General features: G+C 33.7%; 1 protein-coding gene across 3 annotated transcripts in view; it reads left to right on the plus strand.

Annotated features, from left to right (window-relative positions):
• LOC108751128 (basement membrane-specific heparan sulfate proteoglycan core protein-like) overlaps positions 1-13304 on the plus strand; it is a 235722-nt gene that overhangs the window by 30888 nt on the left and 191530 nt on the right. For all 3 annotated transcript variants that reach the window (XM_018491158.1, XM_018491160.1, XM_018491159.1), the window contains exon 2: positions 3024-3145. In XM_018491158.1, the coding sequence (XP_018346660.1) occupies positions 3049-3145 (97 nt within the window). In that variant the 5' untranslated portion in view covers positions 3024-3048. The remainder of the gene's footprint in view (positions 1-3023; positions 3146-13304) is intronic.

Below are 13304 nucleotides of genomic sequence, written 5' to 3' on the forward strand. Positions count from 1 at the left end.
ATATACCAGTATGTATTTCCGTTTAAGGGTTGATTGAAAATAAATCCTGTGTAATTCTGATATTTTATGTCACAAATGTTGGATGCGCTCTCTTTTGCAATATAAAAATAATTGTCAATAAATAATAGTAATTAACATAATCAACACAGATGGTAGGTATAAAAAAACTAGGCAGCATAAAGAGCTCTATCATATGCGAGCAGGGGGTTTCATCACATTCGATTCAATGGTGAGTGAATGGTAGCTCTCGAGGTGATTCCGTGCATTCCCTCTATTTACTGCAGGTGTACGCTTTCCTACGACTCGAGCACACACGATACAAGCTGGGAACATGTATATAAACGCGATAAATCGCCGACACGCGTTCGTCGACCGTGTGTAAAACTCCTGCTCGGATCGCTCGTCGAGTAGATCCGTCACGAATGCAGACGCCCACAGCGATGCATGAAGTGCATCGTGGTGCCGGTTGCACTCGTATTTTACGAAGTTTGCCGGTGCTTCGTCTACGTCATTTTTTCCTCGGGGTTCTCGCGCCGGAAGAGTGGAAATCGTCTCTCTGTGGAATGAGTTCCTGATACGGCCGAGCGGTAGGTAGATTTAGACGATTTGCGATCTACTGGAGGAAGGTGAAATAGAGGAATGGTAATTTATTGTCTTCCACATACGGAGTGTATTGCGGCGTATGTGATCATTAAGAGTTTAGTTCCTATTAAAGTAATGAGATTTAAATGTAATACGTAGGCCGTATGATGAATCTGCTAATGAAGAGAGAATGTCGTATGAGTAATTGATCAGCGAATTAATCGCGAATATATAATTGCTTCTCTTTAATATTTTTGGCGAATTAAATGTTGTACTTTTATTCGAAGGAATTTACTCATATAGTTAATATATACGTATTTCACGTACGCTTATTAATATTCTCATAACTTGAAGAATAATGTATAATAAAATTTGTAATTTTGAAATATTTTATTTTGTTATCAAATATGCGTAGAATTATTTCATTATATTCCAAACGTTGAAATAGCAAATGAATTTTTTTTACATTTTTGTTTTAATTTTAATTAAGTTGATATTACATAGAAGGAACATAAAATGTGATCTTTCTTTTTCTAAAATAAAATTATTATTTAAAGATATGACATTATTATACATGTAAATAATTATTAACAATATGGAACGAATTTAGACCGATAAGAATAAATCTAATTAAATGAGAGAAATTCTGTATTCGATCGAAATGGATCTTATTGCATAAATATTGATTTCTTATGTGAATTTATATACATTTTGATTTTACATATCGTGCGCCAAAATTTTTTTTGTTTTAAAACGCACTCACGAGCAGAAATCAGAATAGTAATATCACTTATTGAATTGTACAAGCAATTTAATAATTTTTTAATGTTAATAAGCATCTTTTACAAGAATATTAATTGTTATACATTAATTGTTATATGTTAATGATAGTCTAAAAACTGTTAATAATTATCATATAATAAATTCTAATTCTAATATTTAAACTAATTCCAATATTTATAAATTGCTGAAAGCTAATATTCAATTGTTTATCGTATTTTTTATCACTGTAATGTTTAACATTGAGTGGAAAGTCACTCTCTGGAAGTGTTTAGACGTCAAATCCATTGAAGAGCATCCTCCAAAGCAATCGCTTGGCCCGTTTTCTAGCACATACCGGCACGCAAAACCACGTTCTCCCAACATGAATTCACGCTCGAAGTCTCGCCACTCGACTTCTGTCGCTTTAAGCCGGATCGAGCCGACGTTCCTGAACCGAGAGGCAAGATCACTACTTATCTACGATCTAGCTATTCTGTGGATCAGCTCGCGCGAATCCGAGAGTCGATGGTACGGTGGCTGTGCGCCGGTGGTTGGCGAGACATACAATGCCCCGGTATCTCCCACCCTCGACCGACGAGGGGATCCATCTAGCCACCAGCTACGGGTTTTTCTTCCTCCATCCTCTTAACGGCGACCATCAATGTGCCTTAGTCGTTTGCAGAGCCCACCCCGGCTCTGGGCTCATCGTTATCTTAACCGCGATAAGCCCCGCAGGAGAACAGATGACGACGAATATTTTTTCACCCGGGCAAATCTATTTAAAATTCTCATGCTATTCCTCGTGCGGCTGTAAACGACGTGAAGGTATTTCTCATGCCATAATAATTCCTTCTCGTAGCATGTTAATTTCCGATAAATCAACATCCGCGATTCACGCTCGCTTTCGTTCACTATCGCGACACACCTTTATTACTCTTTCGCAGTGAAAATACGCGATCAAATTGCGGTATCTTATTTTGCGGTTAGACACTATCATTGTTTCACTTTTTCCCTGCGACGATATGGCGTGGGAAATGAGGAAGTCGACGTGATGCGCGATGGTGTTTCCGCTTGATGTGGAACATTACGACAAAGTCGATCTATCTCGAATGGATTGTATTTGAACGAAAAGCCAAGGATGAACAAGTTCGTCTATCTATCTGTCTATCTTTCCCTGTAGCGGGATTACAAAAGAATTATCTAAACATGTATAAAACGTATACAATATAATTAATAAATATTCCTAAATATTCATAAATATGAATATACATAGAAAAAACGGAATAGAGTCATTCGTTCGAAAGACACAATTTTACTGACAATGAGTATTATAATGGAAAATTAAATAACATTGTAAATATGTTTATTAATGGAAATAAAATAATATATTAAAATATATATATATATATATACTATATATATATATATATATATATATATATATATATATATCTTCATATTTCATATTATATAAATATTAAATATATGTATGATGAGAGATTTCTAACAAAATTAATAATAAAAGATAAATGAATTATCTGATTTGCTTTATTGTCTGTTCCACTGTCTTTTCCATCTGTCATTGTCGTTTTAATTAAAACAATTTTTTATTTATATTAATTAGATACGATTGAGAACTCACAGAAAGTAAAAAAACTCGTTATTCCTGTGCATTTCAGAATTTCCATGGAATAGTTATTCACGATGACCAGTATGAAGTTTTTTCGCGTCATTTTGGCGCTCCTGGGAGGCACGCAGGCTTTGTACGCACAACCATCGGCGTCTCCAACTGTGAAAACCGGTGAGTAGCTGCCTTCACAATGGACTTGATTACTACTGCGTTATACCACACATTCATTCGTCCGCTGATCTCTTTTGTCGTTGAGATCGAAAGTGCTATTAGTTTTTATGTTCGTGTCTTAATTCAATAAATGCGCATTTTTACCTTTATTAACGGTGATTTTTTAACGAGAGCATACAGAATATTTTGCATGAGATATTATTACAGTGGAAATAACACACTATTATAATATTATAGCTATTAGAGGAATACACGCTATTATATCAGAAATTAAATTTTTTACGTCGAATTGTAGCAACGTACCTGTTCACTTTTTCGTGTGATTATTAATGGATCCAATTCGCGCAATGTTACATGACCCATCATCCTTCATCAATTAAAGTTGTGCATTCATAACGTCGGTGAAATTAATAAACAATTTACAGTTGTAATAGAGATTTTGGTATTTTCAAGGCTTTCCATGCAGCATTGTGTACTGTAAATAATAATCATAAAACAACAACCATTATTTTACTGAATACACGCCGAAAAATCTTATCATTCTAAAAACGATTAAATAGTAAATAAATTTTTAATTTCTCTATACATACACTTTTAAAGTACTTTTTAATGAGAAGACTATACAATTAAAAATACAAGAAATTCTCAATGTATGCGATCTCAAGGTATATTAAAATTGCAGTAACTTATGAGAGATTTTCATTCTGTTTTTATAAAGATAAGAAGATGCTCTTGTCAGCTCCGTTCTGTTTCCAATAATCATCGTAGAATGGAATTATCATGCAAATGAAAGCTTAGCATAATGGGACTGTATGTAATTAACGAGTATCCTAGCCTTTCACTGAAGTCGAGAAATGGTAGCAATAAAATATTCGCAAAAGTAACGAATGGAACCAGACAGTAGGCGAATGAGCCCGTCCAAGAGAGTGACGAGTAATGCGTATGCACTGTTCCGAGAGATAGGATGTCTTTTTGCCACAATTTTCTCATTGAATTACTTTTCCATTTGTCAGAGTACGAGAAAGTAAATTACAATTCATGAGATGAAATAAAATCAATAATTAATATTCTTTTTGATGCTTATATAAATAAACGCTTTGTTCTGTTTAAATTCTGTATATACAACTTTGCATTAATTATGTATGTCGTATTATTTACACTTAATTAAACAAAATTAGTACATATTAAATATCTAATATAGGCTTTTTATAGAAGAGAAATATTTTATTTTAATATAAATTATATATGCAAAACTGTTTCATAGATTAAATCTACTATTGTGCTATTTTAATTAATAATAACGAGGAAGCAGCTTTCCTCCCATTTCAACCTAGATAGCCTTTCCAATTATTCTGAATTCGTTGCTTTAATTATTCAGTTTAATTTACGCAAAATACTATTCATAATTGTATGCAATTAATCGACATTTCGAAATGTGAGATGATATAAATGATTTAACTTTTCGCTAAATTTTGTATGATCATAAAACTGAACTAAGAGCAATCAATTCATAACTCTCACTGAATTTAATTCGACCATCGAATCCGCGATACGATGTTCTCGCATTTTTCCAGCTAGCCTCGGGAACGAATCGTACTTTCAAGCGTAATTTTCATTCATTACTTATGAAACCATTAATTTCGCATCGACATGTTTTTATTCGTGTGTGTTCCGTTTAAACCGCGTTTTTATCTCGAGGATTTTACATGGCTATATTATACAATGCTGTTCAATGCAGTTTTAACCACATATCTCCGACTGATAAGCAGAGCATTTACGTTCCTTGATTTCTATCGTGCACACTTCAATTTGTGCTCGCAAACTGTGCGTAATCTAATTGATTCATCACTGCAAATCTGTGCACTTTATTTTTGTGAGCGACGTGTTCGGTGTTCATATCGGTTTCAATATGAGCGACTCTTCGCTGCGCCGCAGTGTTCCTTTTTCATACCGAAAGTTTGATGAAACGATCGATTCTCATTTGCTATTTCCCAACAGTGCAATTTTCGAGAAAAAGATGGCTGAGATTTCGCCTGAATTGTTTGCCATAGTTTCATAACCGATAATAGACGAAGAACCTAACGTTATTATTCCACTAATATTACAGCATTCTAGAATTTATGCTGGCATCGATTACTCTGAACATTGTTGCTAATGGGTTTCATAAGTTTGAAGACGATACACGTGAGATGTATATACAAATAATTGCAATTTAGAATTAATTAAGATCGCATTCAAGAATAAAAACCAGTGAATCTATAAATTGTATTTTCTTATTTTATTATAAATTGTATATTATTTTTTATAATATATAAAATGAGTTTTCCATTATTTAATATTTAACAGATTGTATAACTAAACTTTTTACGTTCAATTCCGAGCAGTTATAAAAATTATAGAGTTGCAGAAAAAATCTATAGAGAACTTTTAAAAAAAATATCTTATTTTTATAGAAGTGTTATAAACTTCGCTTGTTAATATTATGAACTAGCTTCAACTTGCTAAAAGAACATCCATCAAGTAAAAAATGACTGCAGTAATATTGAAAGTGGCAGCGTCGTATCGATTCGTTCTACATAGGACGCAATTTTTGCAAAAATTGATAAACCTCCCTATCGGGAGACCTGAAGAAAAGCTCGAGCATTAGATGTGATTTAATAGTGTCGTTGTACTATAAGTTTGTTATAATGCATAAATTTTGCATCATTATGAGGCTGTTCGCGATAATTGCGTCGCGTCGCGGCCAACGACTTAAAAGGTCTTCTAGGGTAATTAATTATTATTGCTGACGAAGGGTGAGGATGGTGATAAACACAGCACACTTGCAGTTTGTTAACCAAGAAGCACACGAACAGGCCCTTGATATTGCCTCAAAGATTGAAGGAAGCCGTGACGAGATCCGGTAGATATACATATATGCATATACTATGCTGTTAAATCGGCAACGGCATAATAACAGCGCTGTTATAAGCCAACATCGACGTTCTATTTTGCAATATAGAAATTTTTCCAATCCGACCACATTCAGTTTATATACTATCTTTTCTAGGTTATTAATTAAAACAGCAAATCGATTGACATAGTCAGTTGTTGATATCGAATTTTTTTATGGTTATCGCAAACGATATTCTTTTGCAATACTTTTTATTCCGCTAAAATATTGATATAGTATTCCATATCAAACATAACAAACGTGGAATATTTTTAATGTTTGAATTTCAGTAAGTTGATGGCTCGTGTTTTAATGAATTAAACCTGATAGTTCGTATTAAATGAATTTTATGTTAATATAAGATAACTGTCTCTGATTATTTCTTATGTAATAAAAAAAACGATTATAATTACAATAATTTTTAATATTTCACTTTTTAGGATTCAATTATTTTACTGAGGTATTATTGTATTACAATAAATATAGGAAACAAATAGATGGCAAAAAATTTTACTCCTACGTTTATTGAGAAACGATATTGCAGCGTATTTCAAAAACTTCTATGATGAATGAGACCATGTATAAGAAATTCCAGTAAATGTGATCGTTGTTTACGCTTCGTGCAGTCAGTATATCAAACGACCGATGACAGGAGGTCGGAATATTGCGCGGGTGTCTTTTTTTTTCTTGTCGACCGTGTCCGCGCGCTCTTACTCTTCTCGAGATTATACGTGATGGCGTGTATAATGCAGGTCGCACCAGCCTGACCTCGATATCCATGGCGGTGGGGTGCACGTAACAACCCCTTCCGCCAACACCTCTACCAATCTCGGAACGCGATAAAAACTAAGATTACTGTGCAATGCAATCAACGGCGTGCCCAATGTTCTTTCAGATTAAAACACAGTTTGAGATTACCAGTCGAAACTATTGTTTTGCCAAGAGTCAGGCTCCGCAACCGAGATTGTGTCTCGATTACCGGATGCAAAACATGCGGCGACGTTTGAAGACCGACATCGAATGAGAAAAATCCGTTGGCGTTCGATTTTCTGTCGCGTACATTCCAATTGTATCTTCACGCTCGTGTATACGTATATGCATCACGTATATTCTTTTGAGTATCAAAAATCCGACATATGTCAGAAACGAAAGCTTTTTCTGTTTTTCATGTTGTGTCAGGGCAAAGGATTTTAGGAAAAATTGAAGAAATTCAATTGGATGAATTTTTATTGAATCTGGTGTAAAAAATAAACATAAAAAGTAAATTCCAATGTTCGTTATAAATAAGATGTATGAAAAGTTAGATTCTAAATAAATTCGGATTTCTAATTTATAATCTCTTATTTTCAACAAATTATTACAATATTTTACAACATAATATATAATTTATGTATTATTGTGTTGTGAAATATTTGCCGAAATATTTCTGATTTTATCTGAAGTGTTTGCGGTTTGCGTTGGAATAGGGAAATTCCAAACAGCTGAAGTTTAACAAACTGTTGCGTTTGTTCAATGTTTGTTCAAGATCAACCAACATTAAAATAAAAAGATTGAATATACACTTTTAATGCAAACAAGTAATATTTAGAAAAGCCATACAAAAATCTAAAAAGTTGAAAACACAATTTTCAATCAGAATTTTTGGTAATTTTATGTGTTATTTTTAATTGTTTAAATATACTTTTTTTTTTAAATTTTAATGTAAAGAGATAAACTATTAATTAATGAATTATTTAGATTTGTATTATGTATTACTAGAAATGCATTAGACAATGTTATAAAAAACCAACAATACATGTACGTATATTAAAAAACTTTATTTTCCAAAAAATTAATTTTGTTAGGTTAATACAGTAGCAAAATAATTTATATTATAGGTATTTTATATCCAAGAAAAAAAGTTACATCTACATTTTTAATTTTTTTAAGGTGTTTTAATTTTATTATTTATTAGCCTATCAGTATTCCGGAGTTTAACAAATATTTAGATAAACATAAATTTTAATGTAAAATGAATTAAAGCATGATATACGTAACACATGCACACACATATATGAGCGATCGTTTAAATGCATTGTAATGAGCATCATATTCAAAGGGAGTTGGTATCAAAATGGTGAACGGATGCAAAAATCATAATATATGTATACATACAAATGTGTGGTTTATAATATCGTATAGTTTAAAACAATAAGGTTATCATAATGCGAAAATACGTAATAATTTGGTGGAACAATTTCAAACTTTATTCGCGTTGCGCGTAACCCTGCAGATATGAATTTTCGGATAAACACATGCATGCATAAGCTTGTATAAGGAAATTGAACAGTGAATAAATAAAACAAGCTAAAAACATATTAAAATATTTGATTAATATAAATAGATTCTTTATAACAGGAAGCACTACATTTAATCTAAAAATGCGTGGTTTATACATATTAGACAGCTTATATTTTTACGTATTAAATTAGATTATTTTTTATCAATGCTGGTAAAAAATAATTTGTATTAAAGAAATAAATTTTGTAACTATTATTTTCAATAGAGTACTAAAATTTATTTTAAATTCTTTAAATTTAATAAAAAATTATAATTTAAATATCTTTCTCTATTATTATTATTAAATTATGTTACGTTAATTTCGCATTTTAAATATCCATACGAAATTTTGTTAATGATATTTTCAATATAATTGCAGCGAACAAAGGTATCCTGTTGCAAATTTCAAGGCGTATTGAATCCACCGAAATTAATGGTTATTTTATTCATACCACTCCGCTTAGAGATTCCTTTAGTTCCGTGGCGCATTTTATATTCCAATTGTCTAGGACAGACATTCGCCATTAATCATCGCGCTGTACGAACTATTGGGACTTCGATTTAAACCAGCGATAGAGGCATGATCGTATTTCCTATCCGTCTATCATAACATTGCTTCTATATCGAGGAAATCTGAACTGCTTTAACGAGAGATTGCACTTACAAAGCATATTAGATGTAACGGAATTATAGCGATTTAATTGGCAAAGCAGACTTCGCAAACTCCGAGTATCATTTCATATTTTATATTTCATATTTTACGTTATCATCAGCTCTGAGCACACGATACTATTTATTCATATAATGCCGTAATCGTCTTATCTTTTTATTAAGGATTAGAGAAGGATTATAAGAATTGTCCAAGTCAATATCTTTGCGCTTGGCTTTTTTATCCAGAGCAACGTGAAAATTTAAGCGATGTGAAAATAATTCGTATATAAATCCGAGTGCAATTCATCGTAACAATCTAAACAGGAATTCTGCATATGTGGGAACAATTAGGCAAGAAAATGCGATGATCAAGAATGCGAGAAAAGACGAAATCATCTAAATGGCCAGGTCGAAAGGCCCAGTTGGGTCGGTAGGGGTACAGGCTAATGCATAAACAATGCGCCGTTTATCCACGTTGGAGATCCAACCCCCAATGAATAATAAACTATCCTACAGACATGCGGATAGATAGACCCGGTCTGCTACGGAGAACAGTGAATGTGGGTGGAGGATTATCGACTAGGAAGTACAACCGCCGCTCGTGCACGGTGGACCAGGCGAGGTGTGAATATTATTGCCACCGAGATTCTTTAACGCAGGGATTTAAAGCCAGATCGTTGCGACGACACATATATGAGCAGCACGACAAATGTCTTTTGCTAATCCGCTTCAATAAAAACGTTTAGGAGATTTTCTATTCTAATCTATTCCTTTTGGAGTGTTAACAAATCGTAAACAAGTAGCAATATAAGTAATTATGGATATTTACGCACAGTGTAAATTTAAGTAATTATAGCTAATGCTAATATAATAATGATCTAACATCTAACATAATAACTTGTTTGTTTATAATTATTGAATTACTATCCTGATTTTATTTTAATAAATTTGACACATAAATTAGGCATGTAAATGAAATAATGATGTTTAAGATTTAAAAAAAATGAGACAAAAATAAACTATCATATTTTTACAATGAGGGCACTTTAACTCTTTTACTCGAGGTTTAAATGTCTCTGACATTTAAAATAATTAATAATAATATACATCATGTTTTATAATTTATGTTTATCTATAAATTCTCCATTAATAATTATAAAAAGTGACAAGTCGAATTATATTTGACACAAAATCAATAAAACTCACGCGGACATTTCTTTGTAAATACATCAGACAGGTTTCACGGGAAATTGATATATTGAACGAACTTAAGAGTAAACTTATTCAGATTCTCTGTTTATTCAAATCTTGGTATCGGTTTATCTTTGTTCGGTTATATGACAGATGGACCTATTGCCACATCCAATTTATATTCGTCTCGACATAATACTTTATCCATTGTCATGTTGCTCCGCTAAGAGATCGTCATGGTACAGTTTTCAGTTATGGTAATGTCACAGATAATGCCCCGGGATACCGAGTAACGGCGGGTTATTGTTGCTGAGCATTAATTCATTTTATTCCTTTATTTCGATGCATCATTATTTCTATATCCGCGGTGGTTTTGAGTCGGCTCTCTGCACACTTCAAAAGAAATAATTCAACATTGAGAATAAACGTAAGGAGGTATTCCAGGAAAGCCCCTCATTTCCCGCGTCTTACGGACGGAACGCTGTTTGTGAACTTGTATGGAACTTTAATCCTGCGAAATTGCTTCGCATCCATGTCAGCGAGAGGTTTAATATCATAATTGAGCGTGGCAGTAGAGTGGGCAATAGAACCCAATGAAAGAAATCCCATTGGAATCTGGTTTCTCCGTAACTTGCACTCACATTGAAACATTATATACCTCTAAGGGATTGAATTTAACTGGACATTCATTAGGATAAGATTACTGATTATTCCTGTCTTGCCTTGGTAAAGAATAATGGCAAACGCACGGATCTCTCTCGGAGATAATTTATCTCGCGAGCAAGAAGAATATACGATAAATGTAAATTTCGCCTACTCCGCGGTATTCTTGTTAATCCTCTGGAATATCTTTTACAAATCTGTAATCTTGAGAAATTTTTTTAAGTGTATCCTATGAGGATTCCTCCACAAATTATATGCGTATTAACATATTATATAATGAAAGCCATAAGGCAACCGTCATGGTTTTAGATGAAAACGTTAGTTTACCAACATTATCACACAGAAGTTTAAGCAGAGGTACAGGTATTGTTAGTTGGGATTGTTTCTTCTGGGCTGTATTAGCACGCATGAGCACGTTCATGTAGCAAACGATGTAGGGCTGAAATTATTCGGAGAGTAAGCGAGTTTTCGCGCGACAAAGTGATAATCACTTGTTTCGTGTAACTGTCTCTTCTTCTCTCCCCTCGTCCATACTTTCTCACTGCTCCCGTTTTTTGTCCCTATCCGGCGATAGTGCTCTCAACCGCAACTGTACTGATGGAGTGCGCATTACGTGTGCATCCGATGCACGTACACTTGCTACGCCCAGTTACCGCGAAAACGCCGACGATAAAGTAGCGAACGAGATAGCGAAGTGCAAAGTGAAATTAAGTGTGTACGATTTTGTACTATTTCCGTACGATGCTCGCTTGCCCTCTGAGGTAAATTAAAATTATTGTATACATTTACTAATTAATTTCGGCGCGTAAAATGAATTTTGTAATTAGTAGAATAAAAAAATTAAAATCTTTATGCACAAATGTAAAAATGTTTCTTTACATTTCTTTGTCAAGCAATTGAAAACACAAGCAATATTGAAAAAGTAGCAATAAATTATAGAGGAATAAAGATGCCAAAGGTGGCCAAGAATTAAACCACATAAAAGCAGGGATATAAAGGCAAGCAATCAGGAGCAAATTTAAGAGATCCAAATGATTTCAAGTGCAAAGGATAGAAAGAGAAAGACGGCAAATGGAAGGTTTTCCTTTAACGCGATAAAATGTGATCCCCATTTTATCAAGTTAAGGTAATCCACTTATTTTGAACCGGCAACGAAGTTGGATTCGGGGGGAGAGAATGTACTGGTACGGAATTGCGAGGTTGCGATGAGATTATGCAGGTGCTAAGTACGCGATAGGAAATACCGTCTTTTAAATTAATTTCATAGAATGTCGTATCGTCGTGTGCCTGCGAAGTCGGATTATTTGCCACCCTCGTGCGCACGTAATGCGTACCATCCCGTCTATTAACGCATGCCCATCCCCTTGCATCATCTTCTGCCATTGGAACAGTTCCAATCGTGAATTGAACCGTTCGTAACTGTTGAACGTGAATTATGGCGTTTATTTATTTTAACCTGTTTCATATCGGCTCTCGTACCCATTTGTACGAAATTGTCGATCTAAATGTGCTTTTGGAATCAGCACTTGGCTGGTTTGTCCAATTACATAGCGGTGATGACTTTCCCTGATTGTGACTGATTTGGTCAGAGGAGGGCAATCGCTGCAAGTAAAGATAATAAGAATTATTTTATAGTTTTAGATTGTGTTTATATTTATATATTTAGAACTTATGTTATACATTTGTCTTATATTTGATTTATGTTTATTAAGAACAAAATTAATACCATATTTTAAATCTAATACGATATACCTATGTTATACATAATACTTCATATTTTATAATGTAATTAATATAGTTATACAAATATCGTTCTGATCTTTTTTAGTTTATTTTATTTGGAACATTTATAAGTAAATATGATAGTGCTCGGACAGAGCTATTCTTTACACACATATATATATTAATTGTTTCCTAAAGAGAATATATCTTTTAATCTTCTCGTTAACAAAGCTTTACACATTTAAACGTGAGAACCCTCTCTTTCATACAGCTTTAAATTGCACGATTTGATTCTGTTTCGCATTATATTGCATGCGAATTCTCTATACGTATAATAGAACAGAAACGCTTACATAAGACAGGTCAGGCAATACCGGCGAACATGTGCGATCTTCATTACTATGCGGTCGCTATTATTTCGTATCAGAACATCGTCGGGCCGCGACGTAAAGTTTCAGACGTTGTCTGAGTAGTTTATGAATACCCGCGACGGCGAGATGATTGCAGGGGAAGACGGTTGGGATGAGGGAGACAGATGGGGTAGTCGGAAGAGACGTTTATCAACCCTCTGTCCCCGACACGCGTATATATACGCGCAGATGTACATACAGTCCGCTTCATATTCTCGTGATACTCTTCTTCTCGCATCCTCTGTGCGTGCACATGCGTCTGTAGATATAT

Source organism: Trachymyrmex septentrionalis, unplaced genomic scaffold (genome assembly GCF_001594115.1).
Source record: "Trachymyrmex septentrionalis isolate Tsep2-gDNA-1 unplaced genomic scaffold, Tsep1.0 scaffold40, whole genome shotgun sequence".
Lineage (NCBI taxonomy): Eukaryota > Metazoa > Arthropoda > Insecta > Hymenoptera > Formicidae > Trachymyrmex > Trachymyrmex septentrionalis.